Below are 19,714 nucleotides of genomic sequence, written 5' to 3'. Positions count from 1 at the left end.
TATTACATTTTGATATTATATCTGATGGCTCTATTTCTGTGATATCTCTATAGCATGCTGCCAATAGAAAATGTACCAATTACTATGCAGAAAACAAAACAGCATCCATGTCATGAAAAACTATAAGACTTATACAATAAGGACTTACATAATTCATGTATGTGTCTGTGTTTTGAGGGTGGATAGGAACTACTTTAGAAGAAGATAATGTTTTGGGTTTTTTTTCTGTATTTTACTTATCTGGCAAGCAAATTTTTCTATTGATAACTCATGAAAGAAAATTAATAATAATTCCTTTTTCTTCTAAGCTTAGTTTGAATTAAGAAAGCATTTTTACTTCATCTATTATGCACTCCAGAAAAGCAATTAAAGAATTTCATGTTATTACAAATGCGGAAGCTTTTTTTAAGCTGGTTAAATTTTTCTCTCTATTAATGATGTGGTGTAGTCTTGATTTGTTTCTTTTTTAACAACTATTTGAGTTCAAACTGAATTGCAGACTGTCCGCTTACTTTATTTAAAACATTAAAAAAAAAAAAAAAATCATGTGCTTACAGTAGTTGGATTTAGTGTTTGCTATTTAAAATACACCTGTAGGTTATCATAACTTAGCTTAAAAATGTATTTGATAAAATTAAAGAGAAATTCTTACTCTCTGGACTTTTCTCCACCTAAAAGACACATTCAGGACATATTTACTTAATGCTACTCTAATTATGCCTTGATGAAATTCCATGTGGGAGCAACAAATAAGGAAAAAACAGAAAGTGATGTCTACTTTGATTCAGACTTTCCTTCTTTTTTTTTGTTTTGTAGTCTATGCTTCAGAGAGATCTCACTGGGTCCTACTGTAAAAGTATCAAAGTCTCTTCTCATTTAGAGCTGAACATATGGAATATATTCAACTGAATATATGGACTATGTCCGCTATTAAAGTGAAAATATAATAATTCCTTCAGTCTTATTTTGTGCATGTTATACTGCTAAAAGAAAAGCAGTAAAAATGATTTTAAAATGATCTCATTACATCACAATTTTTTTTGTGATGCTGAAAATTCTTATCAGTTCCACCTCAAACTAGTAATCAGTACCTTAGTAACATGATGATGACGATTACTACCATAAAACTTATTTTTTAATATGGACAACTTAGGCTAAACTCTGTCAGATTTTATATATTAGTTAAAGTTTTTCTCAGATAATGTCATTCAATTTTTGCTCATCCATACCTAAGGAGTGGAAATAGTAAATGTGTGGAATCAATTATGGAGTTACATGTAACATTAAAAGAGCTCCCTGGTATTCTTCACATTTCATTCTTCTCATTAGTTACATATATAACCAGTGTGATTCTGAATTTTCTTACTCTTGCTCTGAAGTTTTTCTGTGTAAATAGCTATGGTGATTGGATGCATGGGAGTTACTGTGCCTGGAATATTCCCTGTGGTTTCCTGGACTAGAATCAGACAAGCAGTTTCAGAGAATCACAGATTGTTTTAGGTTGGAAAAGAACTCTAAAAGTGAACATTCACAAGTGAATAACTACACATTAAAAAAAAAAAAAATTAAAAAATGAAATATAAATTAAAAAAAAAAAGAAAAAAGAGAGGGAAAAAAAAAAAAGAGAGAGAGAGAGAGAGAGAGAGGAAGAAAGAAGGGAACTCTAGAAATTGCCTGGTTCAACACTCCTCATCAAGCAGGACCACCAAGACCCAGAAGCCCAGAGAAGCACATGCCCAGTTGGCATTTGAATATCTCCAGAGAGGGAGGATCCACATTCTCTCTGGGCAACCTGTGTCAATAATCAATCTTATGCAAAGAAGGGTTTCCTGATATTCAGAGGGAACCATCCTGGGTTTGAATTTGTGACCCTGCCACTTCTCTTGACTCTGTATACAAATGAAAAAAAGCCAGATTGCATGCATTCTCCCTTAAAAGCATTTACATACGTTAATAAGATACCCACAGCTTTCTTTTCGCAAAGATTAATAGTCCCAGCTCCCTCAACCCCTCTCCCCTCAAAGGAGAGATGTTTCAGCCCCTGTAATCTTCTTGGAATTTACTGGACTCTGTCCAGTAAATTCAAGTTTCTCCTGTACTGGAGGGCTCAGTACTTGAGTAATGGACACAGTACATGAACATAGGCTCACCAATCCTGAGGAAAGACGAAGGATCATCTCCCTTGATCTTCTGACAATGCTTTGTCCTATGAAGCACGTATTAACCTTCCCTGTTGCAAAGGCACACAGCTGGCTAATGTTTGACTTGCTATGCATGGGGACTCCTTTCCTGACAATCTATTTTCTAGTTGGCTGTCCTCCAGCATGGTGCATTGATGCACAGGCATATTCTTCCTCAGGTGTAGGATTTCGTATTTTCCTGAACTGAACATCATGAACTTCCTAATGGCCCATTTCTTGTACTGCCTGAGGTCCCTCTAAAAGGGAGAACAGTACTCCAATTTTGTGTCATCTATAGACTTGCTTTACCTCCTCATGGATATAATAAATGTTGATTTTAAATACCAGTGGAGCCAGTAATAGCTTCTGGTGTACTCATTAGTAGCTGATCTCAAGCTAGACTGTGCCTCTGATCACCAACATCTGGGACCAAAGGTTCATCCAGTTTTCAGTCAACTTCATTACCTGTTCATACAGCCTGCATAAGTACAGCTTTTCTAAGAGGATCTTATGGGAGATATTGTCAAAGACCCTAATAAATTCCATGCTGCCAATATCCATTTCTATCCTCTTATCTACCAGGCCAGTCATTTCATCACAGAACTTTGTTCATATGGTCAATCTAGATGCTGACTATTCCTAAAACTTTTGTTGTTCTTCATGTGCAGGATATAGCATTTGTAATTAGCTGCTCCGTCCAGGAGCTGAGATAACGCTAAATGGCTGGAATTTCCTGGGTCTTCCTTCTTACTCTTCTTGATGACAGAAAGCAGAACATAAGTAAAAAAGAAAAATAAAAAGAAAAATAGATAAAAGAATGAGAAAGAAAAATACTTTAAAAAGAAGAGAAAAAAAAAAGAACAAAAGAGGACAAAAGAAAAAAAAGGCAGAAATCAGAAAAAGAAAATTCAGTAGGAAAGAAAGAAAGATAGAAAGAGTGAAATAAAGGAAGAGAAAAAGAACAGAAATATATTTCCTATTTTTAGCTGAACTGTCTATCTTCATATGAACTGACTGTATCTGCTTCTGCCATGAGTGGAAGACAAACTCTCTGTGCTGTCAAAATCAAACATACAATATTAACATTCAGCCTCTGCCTGGTTTTTCCTGTTCAGAGTATATAAAAGAGACTGATGAACATTTCTTACAACTTGTTTCTGAACTATCAGATTGTGACAATTAAGGCACAAATAAAACAGTGTCCATGCTAAGCTTAATTCCTTGTACTTAGAAGTCTCTTTGGCTAACTTTTTATCCCTATCCACTTTTTACCCAGTTTATTTCTCATCCCATCCTCTGAAAACCAATAAGCTAAAAATAGGAATAAAAACAGCTAGCTCATGTGAGAGGAAGAAAGATGGTTTAAATATAAAACTGACCGTTGTAGGAGAGTGATAATTGGGAAATAAATACACTGTATGTAAAAGAAATTGGTGCAATGCCCAAAAGTAAGCATAATAGATACTGTAATATGCAAACTCGATGTGAGTCCTCACTCCAACAATGCTGAATCAGCTGAACAGTAATTCTGAGCAGCCCCTTCCTGACTAGAATACGTAAAAATGATGCAATTATGCCAGTCAAAGAAAGAACTTCCCACACTCTATATAACTCGGATAACCTACTTTCAAGTGTTTGCTATGAATTATTGCACAGTAGTTTGTTTAAAATATTTTTTAATACTTATAATTACATTCTTTATATAAAAATATAGATAAAATCATATAGATTATTTCAAATCAGAAAATTACAAGCAGGTTTCCAAAATTTCCAGTTTCTCAAAGGCATGTCATAATTTTCAAAAGATCAGGGTTAAATGTCATTTATACATTCATCTTGGTAACTCATATTAAGAGTATTTTCTCAGTCAAAATATGTTAAGATCTGTCCATGGCTGTACGCAAATTTCTATTACTGAAGTTTCAACTGAAGCTGTTACTATTCACATTCATGGTTTAAATTTGACATTGATAAATGCTCTTACTATCTGCAACCATTCAATGAAATAATGAAGTAAAATAGTCTAGAAATCATTTTATGTAGGATGGAATGTTTATTCATAGTATACTTTGTAAGTGAATTCTTCATAAGAAGAACCTTATCTAAATGTGCAGAAAATCAAGGAACTTTATTTCAAATTGTAGATGCATACACCTGACCGAAGTCCATGAAAATGGAATATAAATCTTAGGTCCTATAGCTAAATTAAATTAATTTCCTTGCTGACAATATGAACATACATATGAGTATATATATATCTGAAGTTAAATAAAATAAGTAAATAAATAGTTGATTTCCCCGGATTTGAAAGAAGTCAACCGCTCAGATGAAAAATAACTTTGTGTTTTAATGAGTATCCTTCATGTCTTCATTTACTTCAAAATGTAACTTTCAAGTGCAGTAGCATTTTTCTTCTTCATTTATGAAACTGCAAATAGTCAATGAGCTTTTTATAGTGATACCAGCTTTTTTCTATGTGCATTGTTCAATCTTTAATGATTTTGATGGATTTTGTTTTATATCATTTGGCTAAAATCACTTCTTTTTTCTTCAAGTAAAGTGAAAGTATGTGAACTTGAAGAAAACTAGATAAAAGACTATCATAAATAGAAAATGGATTTAACTAGAACACTGTCATGGAACTGTCACACTGCATTTTTCAACATAAATATGGAAAGCATAAAAGTAAGAGAATAAGTCAGTAAGCATATATTCATTTAATAATATTAAATACTCCTCACTGTTATTCTGTATGCATCTCTTAAACATAGGAATTTTTAATTCGTATATTGTAATACAGAATCAAAATATCCTTGAGTGTCTTCCCATCTTTCCTTACTGCTGATTTTGGTAAACTGCTTGCTGGGGACTTAAATTTAAAGATCTTCTAGTGAAACTTCACTTCAAGGAGTAGGGTCATCTACAGATCGACTACGTTTCTCAGAACCCCATCCAGATTGTCTTCAATCCTTTTTTCATCCCAGCTTGTACTGGTAGTGAAATGTTGCTGCAATCCAGGGCTTGCATGTGACTTTGCTGAATCTCTTAAGGATCTCCATGGCTTCCAATTGATGAGGTGGCCTGCAGTATTTGGTTGATACTGTTTACTGTTTAACATAGAATCATAGAATCGCAGAATTTCTGATTTTAGAGGCTTAAGCTTGAACCTGTCAAAAAGAGCTTTAGGGTACTTGTGGATGGAAAATTGCAATGGGGTAAGGTATCTGGAAGTGGAAATAGGAAAGATCTATGAGATGTCTTATCCATCTGTATAAATATTTAATGAGACAGAACCAAGTTCGATCCAGTGTTGCCCAGTGTCAGCACTATAGCAAAATGGGCATGAACCAAAACACAAGAAATTCCACTTAGATATTAGAAAAGTTCTTTTACTGTGATGTTGTTTGGATTGACATCAGTTGCCAATGTTGAGAGTTGTAGAGTTTCCATTGTTCATATAATTTAAAACTTGACTAGAAATGGCCTTGAATAAACATGCATAAATGTGTGCGGAATTTGGATGCAGTGATCTCAAGAAGTATCTGTCAACATCAGCCATTCTATGTTTCTATGACTTTACTCCCATCCTGGAAAGTTACTGAGAAAAAGTAATTTTAACCTGTATTCCAGCTCTAAAATCAGCTTAATCAAAATTATAATTTCTTTATGACATCAGTAAAGTAACATTTGATGAAGAGTACAAGCTTCTATTCATGACTGACAGGCCTTCATTTCAAAATATTTTTGTTATTAGGTGTATTATAATAATATTTTTAATTACTATGTAGCTATTTAGATTAATTTCAAAAGTCGCTCAAATCTATGCCTTCCATAAAGGCCCTAAAAAAATTAATGAAATGTAATAGAAGTTGGATTTTCATTTTATGATTATTTATTATTTGGTTATTTGGAATAAACTGCAGAAAAATTAATGGAGATTTTCACTCTAAAAATACAATATAAGCAGAAACAAACAAAGTACTTTGTTGCTCAAAGGTCAACAAGAACTTTCAGCATGTGAGTTCTTCATCAAAGGAAGAATAGGAACAAAAGAAACATAGTACACTTTCCTGAGCACAAACTAATCTTGAAATATTGATGGACCTCATATTATATTGAAGTAATACTTGTTTCTTTTAGACATGGGGTTATACTTTTTTTTTTTTTTTTTCATTTCTTTACTTCTAGAGTCTGAAGTAATTGGTTTTGATGGGAAAAGCTGCCTAATTTACACATTTAAACAAGAGCCTATGTCTGCATTGAAAGATGTGATTTCTCTGAAGTTTAAAGCAATACGAAGTGATGGAATTCTCCTCCACAAAGAAGGAAAGAATGGAGATCACTTAATCCTGGAATTACTTAAAGGAACGCTATCTCTACTCATTAACTTAGGTAAAAGTTACAGTCTCAGAAATTCCAGTATTGTTATTAAATATTATTTGACTAGGGTTTATTTTTGTTTATTAAGCGGACATAGAAGTATAATATAAGATAAACTAGCAGCATATATCTGAATATTTTTATGTGAAATTAATAGTTTCTTGTTTTTCTTCTCTCAAGGTGATTATAAAACTCATTCTTCTAGTACCCAAATTAATATTTCCCTGGGCAGCCTTCTGGATGATCAACACTGGCATTCTGTTCTCATTGAGCGCTTTAACAATCAAGTAAACTTTACAGTGGATAAACACACTCATCATTTTCATGCTAAAGAAGTATTCAGTTATTTGGACCTTGACTATGAGGTGTGAAAATTATCTTTTCTTTATTACATTTATTAACTTTGTTAGGCAAATTAAACAAAGAACAAAAAGCAACACAAACATCCAAAGGGTTCAGAACACAAGGAAGTTTAGTGCTTCAGATTTCAAGGATTTTCTTTCTCCTGAAGTAATAAAACGAAGAGAAGTATTCTTAAATTACAAATGTTGCAGCACACATTTTTAGTAGACTGATTTTTCCTCTCAGAATTCGTTTATTCAAGTACTTTTTTCAAGTGCTAAGCAATGTGTAAACTTAGTTAAATAGCCCCTGTCCAAATTATTTTATTGCATGAGAAAATTATTTTAAAAGAAAAATCAGAATAAAACAGTGCCAGAAATGCTTAAGAGAGAATTTATATTCATGTTAAATCTGGGAAATGCATGATCAAAAAATATATTTTTCACATATGGTACATACATGAAAAGAAATAGACACAATTTGTTGTGAAAATTTACAGCTTATGGTTAATAAACCAATATTTCATTTTCTACTATGAGACTGACTGAATTACATTGTTCCTTTTCTGTTCATTGGAGAGGATGACAGAGAAGATTGACTTGAACCTGCATATCTAAATTACTTCATTCTACCCATTCAAGATCTTAACCAGCTAAGAGAAAGATATACTGTTCCATGTTTTCATTATCCATCTCTCACAAGATTGAAGAAATAAGTTCAAATTAAAATTTCTGAAACTAAGCCAAAATAGTAAGAGCTGAATCCTAATACTTAAAGAAATAACTAATTAAGAATACTTGCTGGCTTTCATTAATTGGCAAATAGATTTATTTTACTATGACGGCTGCTCCAAATGTAATGCCTACTATTTTATTATGTTAGCACTCAATACCAGAGGTGAATGGTGTCAGTTGAGGCTGACCCTTCCCACCAATATTTAACTATGTTTTGTTGCCATGTGACAGATGGCAGCAGAGGAGCAGTCTGATCAAACTGTCTGACATGCAGACGAAGGAAAGGTATGGCATTGAATTTCTCCATGAGGGAAAAAATGAAGACATTCATAGACACTTACTGAGCTCTTATGGAGACCAAACAGGGGGTGTTAGTACAGTGAGTGGTGCATTTCTTGAGCATTATTATTGTACTCTTTGTATCTGTTGTAGTTTTAATGGAAATATATAGAAGGCATTACTTTCAGGACAAGCAACATAAAGGAACGTTTATTACAAAATCATTCTTCCTCTCTTCCAGTGTTATCAGCATAAGATAGAAAGGAAAGCAAAAACAAGAACGCCTTGCCAAAGTATAACTCAAGTCACTCTTGTGGCAGTTCTTTTCTGTAAAAATATGTTACATTCTAATAGTTTATCCCTCAAGGACTTATTTAGACAGATATATTTTTCACCTAATAGCATTCAATATGTTGTTATTTTAATTAAATAATTTTTTGTTATTCTGTTCTTTTAACATGATTTTTATTTGTCGTATAAATAAATAGTCAAGAAGTAGTGATTCAGTATTGGCCAATCTATGTCTTTGTCTCTTACATTATTAGCAACTTTTAAAATTTAGAACGTAACTTAATAGTACTATTGATTTATCTTTCTAAGCTCAGCTTTGGAGGGATCCCAGTGTCGGAGAAATCAGGATCATTGTCACGGAGAAACTTTCATGGGTGTTTTGAAAATATATACTATAATGGAGTGAATGTCATTGACCTGGCCAGGAGGCGTAAATCTCAGATCTCCTTTGTGGTAAGAGATTTGTACAAATAATAATAATTATACCAACAATACCAATAATAATAATAATAAAAAGATCACAATCACTTTCATATTTAACCCACTGATACAGATCTATAATAAGATCTGTGCTGTTGTGTGAAGAAAAAATCAAGAAATCACTTCACTGCTGCAGGTAGTCATCTCACAGACAGTGAAGAACACATTCTATTTTCAGGTCGTAGCTAATATTTATATTGTCACAGTTATCTAGATACATCTGTGTCTGTGACAGATCCACAGAACGTGAAGTCCTCTGGGGTATGTAGTTCTCTTCTGAGAGCCAGTTATTCAGAAAATTGGCAGTCCACAGAAGTGGGCATTAACTCTTTAACTCCCAGTGCTTTACCTGTTGTTTTGATGTGGAATACTGATAACAAAAATCATAAAACCATGACACATATGTGTGTGATATCTCAGAATTGTATGGTAGCTCTCTGCTGTGCACATAAAAGAAGTGAGTGAAACAGGAAGTATCTAAAACTATCCAGACTTCTGTACCTGACTAGTAAAAATGCAAGCACTATATTTTGAAAGCTATCTATTCCTGAAGTTGCTGACCCAAACTGTTTTCTCTAGAGCATTATAATTTGATACTTAAGTTCTATTATTTAATTTATAATGTCCATTTTTTGGAGAGTTGTAATTTATGTTGAGGGATTTAATGCATTTATTGTGACAATGCCAACACTTATTACTGTAAAGACACTTAATAGTGTAAAGACAAATCATTTAGATAAGTGGTTTCAATAACTAACCAACTTCCTTCTGTTGCAGAAAGTGTCTTTTGTTTCTTTTTCAATAGAGGAATGTTCTCTATTAGCAGTTTTTATTTTTTCAACAACCAGCATACGCAGAGTTATAATGGAAACAAAGCTCAAATAACTGAATATGAAATTCTATCAAACTCCAAATAATTTGATTTGGATTTCAGTTCAGAATGTGAACAGTCAGATATGATAATTTGTCCTAGAAATAGTGGGTGTCAGGTATCTCCTTCTTTGTGATTATCACTGGAAATATTCCAGTATAATCTAATTTGATACCTCTGTACAGAATCCTGCTCATGATGATGATAGATTCTGCAGAGGTTCTATGTGAACTGGGAAAAATGGAATATTATTTAGAATATTTTTGGATTACAAATCTTCCAGGAAGAATCCATGCTAAATAATCACTCTGCGATCTATCAGGCAATTGTTGCAATACTGTGGAGGAGGAATCTGTAGATGGTAGAATTTTAGCACTTAACAAATTTTCTCAATTTTCTAACTGCTTTTTCACTATGGGTCCATTCAGCTGATCATTTGTATCTCTATAGCTCAGTTCATTAAACAGAGCCTTTATTTATTCATATATATTTTCAGTGGAAGAAATGAAAACAGATAAAATTTAATATCTGGCCATAACAGGGGGTAGTAGCCAATTCTATAGTTTTGTATTCTGAGGACAAAGTTTTATGTATAATCCTAAGTTTTAAAGCTTTCTGTGTTGAAACAGTTAAATGTACTTTTAAATCTTAAGACATTTATCCTTTTTGTAATCAACCGCACATAACAAATTAGTTCAAATGACAGTGAATCACAAGGTGAAATTACAAGTTGTATCATTATCACAAGTCATAAAGTATTAACTAAATACAATAGCAGATACAAAAAATACATTATTTCTATTGCAGTATCCTTATCTCACTTAGTAAAACCACAAGTGCAGTTACAGCTAAAGCTCAAAATTTTTCAATTACTGTATCATATCACAGTCACAGAATCATAGAATAGCCTGAGTTGAAAAGGACCATAATGATCCTCTAATTTCAATCCCCCTACTGTGTGCAGGGCTGCCAACCACTATACCAGGCTGCCCAGAGCCACATCCAGTCTGTCCTTTAATGCCTCCGAGGATGGGGCATCCACAACCTCTCCGGGCAACCAGCGCATAACCACCCTCTGAGTGAAAAACTTTCTCCTAATATCTAACTTAAACCTCCCCATCTTAGTTTAAAACCATTCTCCCTTGTTCTATCACTATTCACTCTTGTAAACAGTTGTAGTCCTTCCTGTTCATATGCTTCCTTCAAATACTGGAAGGCCACAATGAGGTTTCCCTGGAGCCTTCTCCATCTTTAGGTTTATTTAGGAATCATGTTTTCAGAAGTATTTAAGCACAAAAAAAGATTAGGTGCATAAATACAACTTATAATCTGGTTCAGACAAGCTCACTGGGAAATAAAAAAATGTATATTATAAATAGTCCTTTTGTTTTCTAAAGTACATATTTCATATTTCTAAGTAGTTTAAATGTGGAACTTTCTCTGGTTATTTGTGAAAACTAATACTCAATGAAATCTTCTGTCATATTGAATTAGAAAAAATGTCTTTTGGTCCAGTAAAACATCATATATTTTTCTCTCTCAGTGAGTCTGTTTAACTCCTGAAGTATTTTTCAATCACCCAGAAGATATAGAATCTTACAATATTCACTTACAGATTCTTACTACACTTTGCAGTGGAAGATGTATCTGTTCTTGTCAAATAATCAGGTAAATGTTTCCCAAACTGGTGATTTTCTCATATACTTGATTTTTAGATTAGCACATTCAAAAGCTTTAAGTATTAGGTTCTATGAAGGATATTGTTTCCAAACAAAAGTTTTTATTCTGGTTTTCACCAACTGTTATTAATACCATACTTGTTTAATTTCTTTCTAGGGCAACATGTCCTTCTTGTGTTTAGAGCCAAAGGTGGTTCCAGTTACATTTCTCAGCTCCAGAAGTTACCTGGCTCTGCCTGGAATTTCTGGGCAAGAAGAAGTAGCTATAAGTTTCCAGTTTCGCACCTGGAACAGTGAAGGATTTCTCGTATCTAGTAAAGTAAAAGAAGCTTCAGGTGGTTTCTTCATATATCTGAGTGATGGGAAAGTTAAAATCAGTATTCATAAGCCAGGAAAACCACAGACTGACATTACTGCAGGTAACAGAAATGAAAAGAAATAAAAAGACAAAACAAATAAAAAGATTTCTACGAAGAAAAGAAGTGAAGAACCATATTAACTAGTGTCTATATTGTTGATAGATTGTGTAACTACACATTTCTAATCTCAGTGTTTCTAAACATTTTATTTTCTCAAAAGTGCGTGTATATGCATATGTAGTTTTTGATTTTTTTTTTCTCAGTGTTTGAGTAAAAATTATTACTAACAACATAGGTTGCAAGCTGAGTCCTTATCTTAGCTATATAATATGTAGAGCTCCTCATCTGAGGAGTGTGAGCACACTTTCAGTGCGATGTGCCAACAAGTTTATTACTTCTGCGATGAAGGTAATATCTTAAGATTTTTCTTACTATTCGTCAGTAAATTTTCAAGGCATCAGCCTTGAAAAATTCATTTTTAATAAAGCTATACATTATTATATATGGTTTGTTATTTCTACCAAAACTCAGTTAGAGAGCTTTCCTTTTTATATGTTACTAAATACCAGCCAGAGTGAGTTCTCATACAGGAAAGATAAGACCTGAGAGGTGACATGGGTAAAAGTAAGTCCAAAGGTTATATGAAGTTTGTTAAATGGGGCTATGACATGCATGGGTTTTGTATGAACAAAAAATAGCTTATCTTGAGCAGTAATGAAGACAGGGAGTAAATCCAGCTATTGCTAAAGTAATTAACAGATATAATAATAACAACAACAATAAATAAACTAAACAATAGTGATTTAAATTACCTCCTACTATCTCTTTTGGGTCCCCTATCATTAAAAAAAGTCATGCTAAAGAGAATGAATATTCACATAATGAATTATCAGTAAGCAATGAAAATAACTTATCTAAAATGATCAAGTGATCCTTCTATTGCTTGGTGATATGAAGGAGACAAAGTGAAAAGCAGAGCTAAGGAGAGCAAAAAAACTGTAAGAATAATTTGAAGATAAGACCTCATAAATCTTGTTGTGTGCCTTGTTTATTTTTGATTGATCCTTACTTCATTTTCTGGCATGAAAATTACTTTGAAGGATATAAATAAATAAATCATGTATTGTTAAATACAATTCTAAATCTCATTACCTCTTTACAGTTATATAAATGTTAAATTATAAAATGTTGATTATTTTAATTCCAAAAAGTACTGTGAGCAAGTAATGGCCATACATAATGTTAACAATTTACATAAATTGATCCTTTTTCTGTGGGTGACACTAGGATCACGCTTGGTATTTGTTATAATCTAAAATAACTGATGCACAAAGAGCACCATTCTAATGACTAGTTTATCCAGGCTCACCATCTCCCAGTGTCAACAACCCAGCAAGAATGTCGATGGCATGTAGTTAATAGTGATGAATTAAGCTTTTAGAAGATACTTCAGTTGCAGTTCAATTAGATCATATACATTAAAGAAATGTAATCCATACATGTCATTTTAGAAAACTAGATGAACAGAGTGGCACATACAGTAGCAAAAGTCTTGCATGTTGAACAACTTATTCCATTTCATAGTTGCAAAATACATATTATTTGAAACACCCTACAATTAATTTTGACATTCTATGCTGAAAAAGAACTTAATAATATTATGTTTTATTTCGTAGCTGCGAAGTACATATTATCTGAAACACCCTGCAGTAAATTTTGACATTCTATGCTGAAAAAGAGTTTAATAATATTATGCTTTATTAAGATTACTCTTCATGAGTTTTAACAGGAGAAATTGTTTCTATTGTTATGAAGACAAACTACTTAAAAAAAAAAACACCTTTATTTTAAGGAGTTATCTACAATAACCACAAGGAGAATTTTTCTTGTGTTTCTAAAATGCTTATTATAACACTCACTGAAATAAATCAAGCCTCCATTTGGAGATTGAGTAATTAATTTATGAATGGCTGGGCAGGTTTGTTAAGCTATGGCCAAGGACCTATAACCCAGCTTTCATACAAATGCAAATTTGATAATTAAATCAGAGCACACTACTTTGTGCACAGTTCTTCAATTTATTATCATATATTTAAAAATTCTTTCAGCCATATACAAAAAAAAGGATAATGGTATATTAATTCATGAGTGATTAATTACAGTAAGTTCCCCTAAGATCTCCTATGAATAGTTGTTTAATATCTTTAATATCTTAATATCTATAGAATCATAGAATGGCTTGACATTAAAGATTGTCTAGTTCCAAACAATCTGTCATGGGCAGATTTAGCAACCACTAGAATGTGTTGTTCAGAGATTTGAATATATCCATGGTTTGGGCATCCATTACTTCTCTATGCAATGTGCTCACCACCCTCTGAGGAAAAATGTACTCCTCGCATCTCATCTAAATCTCACTTCTTTTAGTTTAAGACCATTCTGCTTTATCCTATCACTCGTTTCCTGTGTAGAAAGTGAGTTTCTTCTTAAAAATTCCCATTAAGTACTTGAAAGCAACAAAGTGCTCTCCCCACATCCTTTTTTTCTCCAGACTGAACAAGCCCTGCTCCTCAGACTTTCCTAGAATCATAGAATCATATAATTGCTCAGGTTGAAAAAGACCTTAAAGATCATTGAGTCCAACCACAACCTAACCATACTACCACCCTAACTAACAACACTCCACTAAGTCATGTCCCTGAGAACCATATCTTCATGTGAGAGGTGCTCCACCCATGTGATCATCCTCTTGGTCCTCATTTGAACCACTCCAACATTTCCATGTTTTTTCTGTGTTGGGAGACCCACACCTGGATGCAGAAGTCCAGAGGGGGTCTCAGAAAGGCTGACTAAGTGGTACAATCACAGCCTGCACTGCTCTGGCCATAAGTCTTAGTGCAGCCCAGGATACTATTGTCCTTCAGGGCTGGACATGTGTACATTGCTGACTCATGTCCAGCCTTTTGTCCACCAGAACACCCAAGTCCTTCTCCAAAGAGCTGCTCTTAATGTTTTCTTCTTCCAGAGTATACTTATGTCTGAGATTTTCTCGGCCTAGATGCTGCGTGTTGCACTTCGCCTTGTGAACCTCATTCAGCACATGTGGACCCATTTCTTTAGCTTGTCCAGGTCGCTTTGGATGGTATCCTTTCTTTCTCTTGTATCAACAGCACCACTTGGCTTAGTGTGACCAGCAAACTTGCTGAGGGTACACTTAGTCTCACTGTGTCCCAAAATAGAACCCTTGCCTTCCCTTGCCTTCCCTTGCCTTCCCTTGCCTTCCCTTGCCTTCCCTTGCCTTCCCTTGCCTTCCCTTGCCTTGCCTTGCCTTCCCTTCCCTTCCCTTGCCTTCCCTTGCCTTCCCTTCCCTTCCCTTGCCTTCCCTTGCCTTCCCTTCCCTTCCCTTCCCTTCCCTTCCCTTCCCTTCCCTTCCCTTCCCTTCCCTTCCCTTCCCTTCCCTTCCCTTCCCTTCCCTTCCCTTCCCTTCCCTTCCCTTCCCTTCCCTTCCCTTCCCTTCCCTTCCTTCCCTTCCCTTCCCTTCCCTCCCTTGCCTTGCCTTGCCTTCCCTTGCCTTCCCTTGCCTTCCTTTGCCTTCTTTTCTTTTCCTTGCTTTCCCTTGCCTTCTCTTTTCTTCCCTTCCTTCCCTTCCCTTCTTTCTTTCTTTCCCTTTCCTTGCCTTGCTTTGCTTGCTCTCCTTTCCTTGCCCTTGCTTTCTTTGCCTTGCCTTCCCTTCCCTTCCTTTTCCTTTCCTTCGCTTTTCTTTGCTTTTCTTCCTTCCCTTCCTTCCCTTCCCTTCCCTTCCCTTCCCTTCCCTTCTCTTCCTTCTTCCCTTCCCTTCCTTCCCTTCCCTTCTCTTCCCTTCCCTTCTCTTCCCTTCCCTTCCCTTCCCTTCCCTTCCCTTCCCTTCCCTTCTCTCTTTTCTTTTCCTTTCTTTCCTTTTCTTTCTTTTCTTTTCTTTTCTTTTCTTTTTTTCTTTCTTTTCTTTTCTTTTCTTTTCTTTTCTTTTCTTTTCTTTTCTTTTCTTTTCTTTTCTTTTCTTTTCTTTTCTTTTCTTTTCTTTTCTTTTCTTTTCTTTTCTTTTCTTTTCTTTTCTTTTCTTTTCTTTCTTTCTTTTCTTTATGAAGTAACATGGTAGGAGATGTAACAGCCTCTGGTGTTACATACTTATAATTTCATTTTTTATTGGAAGATAATTCTACAAATAATTGCAGACAGAAATTAATTTAGTTACTAGGAAACTGGAAGATATCTCAGATTCAATTGTATGCGTTCTAAAAAGCACTTAAAATTTACATATATATACTTCAAACACACTTCTCACCTTTTTTCTAAAAAAAGTTTAGTTCAACTCTGAGGATTCTGTGATTTTTTTAAATTTTGAAATTAGAATTTCAATACATTTCATGAGACTGTGGTGTAAAAAAAATATGAAAATGAAAAAGAAAAATAAATATTAGCACTTGTTAAGTCTAAAAATTTTACTACGCAACGTGACTCTTCTTGTCAATAGTATTAAAAAAATAATGTTTTTCAAGTTCTTTATCTACACTTCCTTTTGTTGAATGTTAAACAATGCAACAGTACCAAAATATACCTAGAGCTATAATAAGCGTACTTTAACCCTTTTTCTTACTCTTCAGCTCAACTATTGGCCCTAATATAAAACACACCAGCCTGTTGATAACTCTAAGTTATATTAATTGGAACTGGTACAAAGTTGGAGATCTTTAAAATCTAGGGAAACTGCAGTAACTCTCTGTACACTGCCTGTAGGACTGTACGAATCCTTTTTACTGGAAGATTATCCTTCTGTGTGTGAACATCTGGTAGCCGGATGTAATTGCTTTTATGTTATTTTTTACTGTGTCAAATAAAGTTTCCAGTTTTTATTTTATTACAAATTTCATCCTTAGGAATATCACAAATGTGGATTTTTGCAGTAGTAGAAAATGCTCATATCATTTTACACTCAAACTTACTCAATTTTGATTATGACTGTAAATACAATGCACCTATTAGTATCATCAAATGCCACTTCTCATAGAAAATTGCAACAAAAATAAGTTATAATTGGAATGTAATCAGAAAACCCTTGACCATGGCTCTCAGCTTTCTTACACTAGACCACGGCTCTCAGTTTTCTTATATTAGAAAGGGAAATGGTAGCTTAAAGTGCAACACAGAGATAAAGCAATCTTTTCATCGTAATTTATATCTAATTCCACTTTGGCTGGGGATAAAGAAAAAATGCTTTTATTACTTTTATTACAGGATAAGATTTCTTCTTGTACAGGAAGCAAGTCTTGGAAATGGCGTATACGTCTCATAGTGTATTACAATCACTTTCTAAATGACAATTCATTTGAATCTATAATGCAAATCTAAGATTTATCTCTTGGTTGTATGTTCATCTTTTTTTTTTTTTTTTTTTTTGGTTAAACTGTGGTAGGTAATAATATATGTTCTATTTATGAAGTTATTTAGCTATTTAAATCTTGTCTTTTTTTTTCTTTTATTTCCTTCTATTTGAACAAATCTGTTAACTGAGAAATATTTTTCTAGAAAGTAAAACAAATTCTAGTGAGGATTATGTAAATGCATGAAATATCAAAAGGGAAAACGTCATACAAACTAGATACTCTGTAGTCAAGAAAAGATTTTAAATAATTTAAAGTTTGTAGTCTTTGCTGCTCTCTGGCAAAAATATCACTTTTTTGAAGAACATTTCAGAATGTAATTGACTTAAACTACTTATTTACAGATAATAATAACAATGCTATCAATGAATAAAAAATGTGTAAGATGATACTGACATGATGGTTGTTGAAGATTTCAGCATCTACTGGTGTTTGCTATTTTACTGAATTGTTACATAATGACTACCTTTGATTTTAAAAGATGAAAAAATCCTTTGTTGTAGTGAAATTAAAAATATGCGTGTTCTGTGTGAAATACTGTATTAGCAATTAGAATGATGCCTTGACTATAACCTTAGACAGAAAAAAATGTTATGGACATTGCATTAATGGATGCATTACTGATAATTGGAGTAGGAGTACTATAACAGTAAAGTTCAGTTGCTGAAGTACAGAAGTGGGCAAATATTCTGAGTTCACAAAAGACTTTTCTGCTCTTTATTCTTTAATATCTTGTCCCTTTTATTGTCTTTTGGAATGATTGTTTTGACTATGATTGCTACACTAACCTCTTTTCCTTTCAAGTTTATAATATCCAGATAGTATTACTAATAATGAGTGTTTGTATTTTATTTATTTATTTTTTATTTTCCTTCTAGGTATTGGATTAAATAATGGCCAGTGGCATTCTGTATCCTTCTCTGCCAAAAGAAATCGTATCAATTTAATAGTGGACAATGATATACTCTCATCAGCTCATGCCTCTATACCTCTACAAATTTATTCAGGAGATACGTTATACTTTGGAGGTGAAACATATTCCTTATTTATGCTGGAAATATCCCACATTTAAGCATTTTATTTTTTTTCTGACATATCTAAACAAACTATGAGAATGATTTGACTCACCTCAAGTCTTCCGTATCTGGCTCAGATATCTATGAAAGGATGTGTTTTCAGGAATCTCTATTGTACTTTTTGTGCTGAAGTTTCATCCAGGTTTTATAATGTTAAGTAGAATAAATTACCATCCTAATGCTTCCATCAGTTTTTAGAACATAGTTTTCTAGTATCATGTTCTGATTATTAAATACAACTTGACTGACAATCACACAGGCACAAAAAAAAAGTCTCTCTTGCTAAATAGTCATTATGCTGCTAAATCACCTTTCTGATAGGAATTTTATGCTGGTCTAGTCTAGCTTCAAATATTCATTCAAAGTACATGTTTTCTTACTTATGCAAGTACACTCTTTGGGCCCATATTTATTCAGTACATGATACACAATCCTGAAAAATGTTTTTGGTCACTACAGGACAATATTATTATGAAGAATATAACTGGTCCCTAAAAGCTATATTAAGATTACTTAATTTCAGTCTGACTCTCTTTATATGTAGGCAAGGAATATCATAAAATGTTTAGTCATTATTCATATATATTTTTACTGATAGAATTTTATAAGTTTCTATAAACCTAAACCAGTTGGAAATATAGTGTAGTAGCAATATGAAAAAGGGTCATTATTCAACACTAGCTTAAAGTTTTATCCCTTGATAACTTAGGAATTAGTGAGTGAAAAATTTATTTAAAAATATATATATGAAAAAAATGAAAAATTTATACAGAGCCCTATATGCATGTGGACCTAATCATTCTTCACAAAATAATTCCTTTAATAATAGGCTCTTAATAAATTTTTTCTCACGAGCAGAAAACAATTCTAGGAACTGGACATTTCAAATCTTGTATCTAGCCTTGTCTACAAGGTATCTCCTAATAAAGCTGATATTCAGAGAAATATATTAAGTATTGGTCTTGTGTAGAAAAAAATCTAAATTTTCCTATGTACTTTGGTCCAGATTCCCATACTTCTGAACAGGTACTTTGCACTACTGAACATTTAGGACTAATATGTTCATAAAATATGAGGAAAAGGGGTAATTGCAAAAAACAGCATATTAACTTAGGTAATATAATACAAAATTTACATTTATCTTATGTGTGTGTGTATGTGGTGGTGGGGAATTAAATTCAATAATACTGAAAGTACATATTGCATACTCACCCCTCAGGTTCTCTGAATAGCATTTTAGTCAAATCAGCATCTTATCTTAATTTGGGGAAAACACAGTTGAAGTCTACTAAGTGTAGAAAGTTGTTTACTAGAATTTTAGGTCTTATGCCACTGTCACAAATTATAGACCATATTTTGACCTTATTCCATGTTCATATGAATACTGTCAATTTTCTTCTATGTTTATAGCTAAAACATGAATATCAAACTCCCAGGAGATATGTCCTATAAACACAATAGTTAGTTTATTTGTTTTAATTAATACAAAATATGCAAGAAATATGGAAACTTATCTGAGAAAAAGCATAATAAACATGATGTGATTTTAGCATTGTGTCAGCATAATTGCTGGTCAAGCTATCATTATGAGTATATCTTAGCTCTTAGAAAAGAACTTTGCAATTA

At 33.3% G+C, this 19,714-nt stretch overlaps 1 protein-coding gene and 1 pseudogene across 2 annotated transcripts in view; one reads left to right on the top strand and one right to left on the bottom strand.

The window, feature by feature from the left end:
• LOC146542229 (uncharacterized) overlaps positions 1-19,714 on the bottom strand; it is a 417,733-nt pseudogene that overhangs the window by 217,440 nt on the left and 180,579 nt on the right.
• LOC104915132 (contactin-associated protein-like 4) overlaps positions 1-19,714 on the top strand; it is a 212,022-nt gene that overhangs the window by 125,697 nt on the left and 66,611 nt on the right. For both annotated transcript variants that reach the window (XR_014880595.1, XM_085213872.1), the window contains exons 5-9: positions 6,369-6,572; positions 6,741-6,925; positions 8,516-8,659; positions 11,394-11,655; positions 17,891-18,040. Coding sequence is in view for 1 of the 2 variants with exons in the window: in XM_085213872.1 (XP_085069998.1) it covers positions 6,369-6,572; positions 6,741-6,925; positions 8,516-8,659; positions 11,394-11,655; positions 17,891-18,040 (945 nt within the window). In the remaining variant the exon portion in view is untranslated. The remainder of the gene's footprint in view (positions 1-6,368; positions 6,573-6,740; positions 6,926-8,515; positions 8,660-11,393; positions 11,656-17,890; positions 18,041-19,714) is intronic.

The sequence above is a fragment of the Meleagris gallopavo genome, chromosome Z (genome assembly GCF_905368555.1).
Source record: "Meleagris gallopavo chromosome Z, MGAL_WU_HG_1.1, whole genome shotgun sequence".
NCBI lineage: Eukaryota > Metazoa > Chordata > Aves > Galliformes > Phasianidae > Meleagris > Meleagris gallopavo.
The sequence above is the reverse complement of the archived record's forward strand: the minus strand, read 5'-3'. Positions and strand labels throughout refer to the sequence as shown.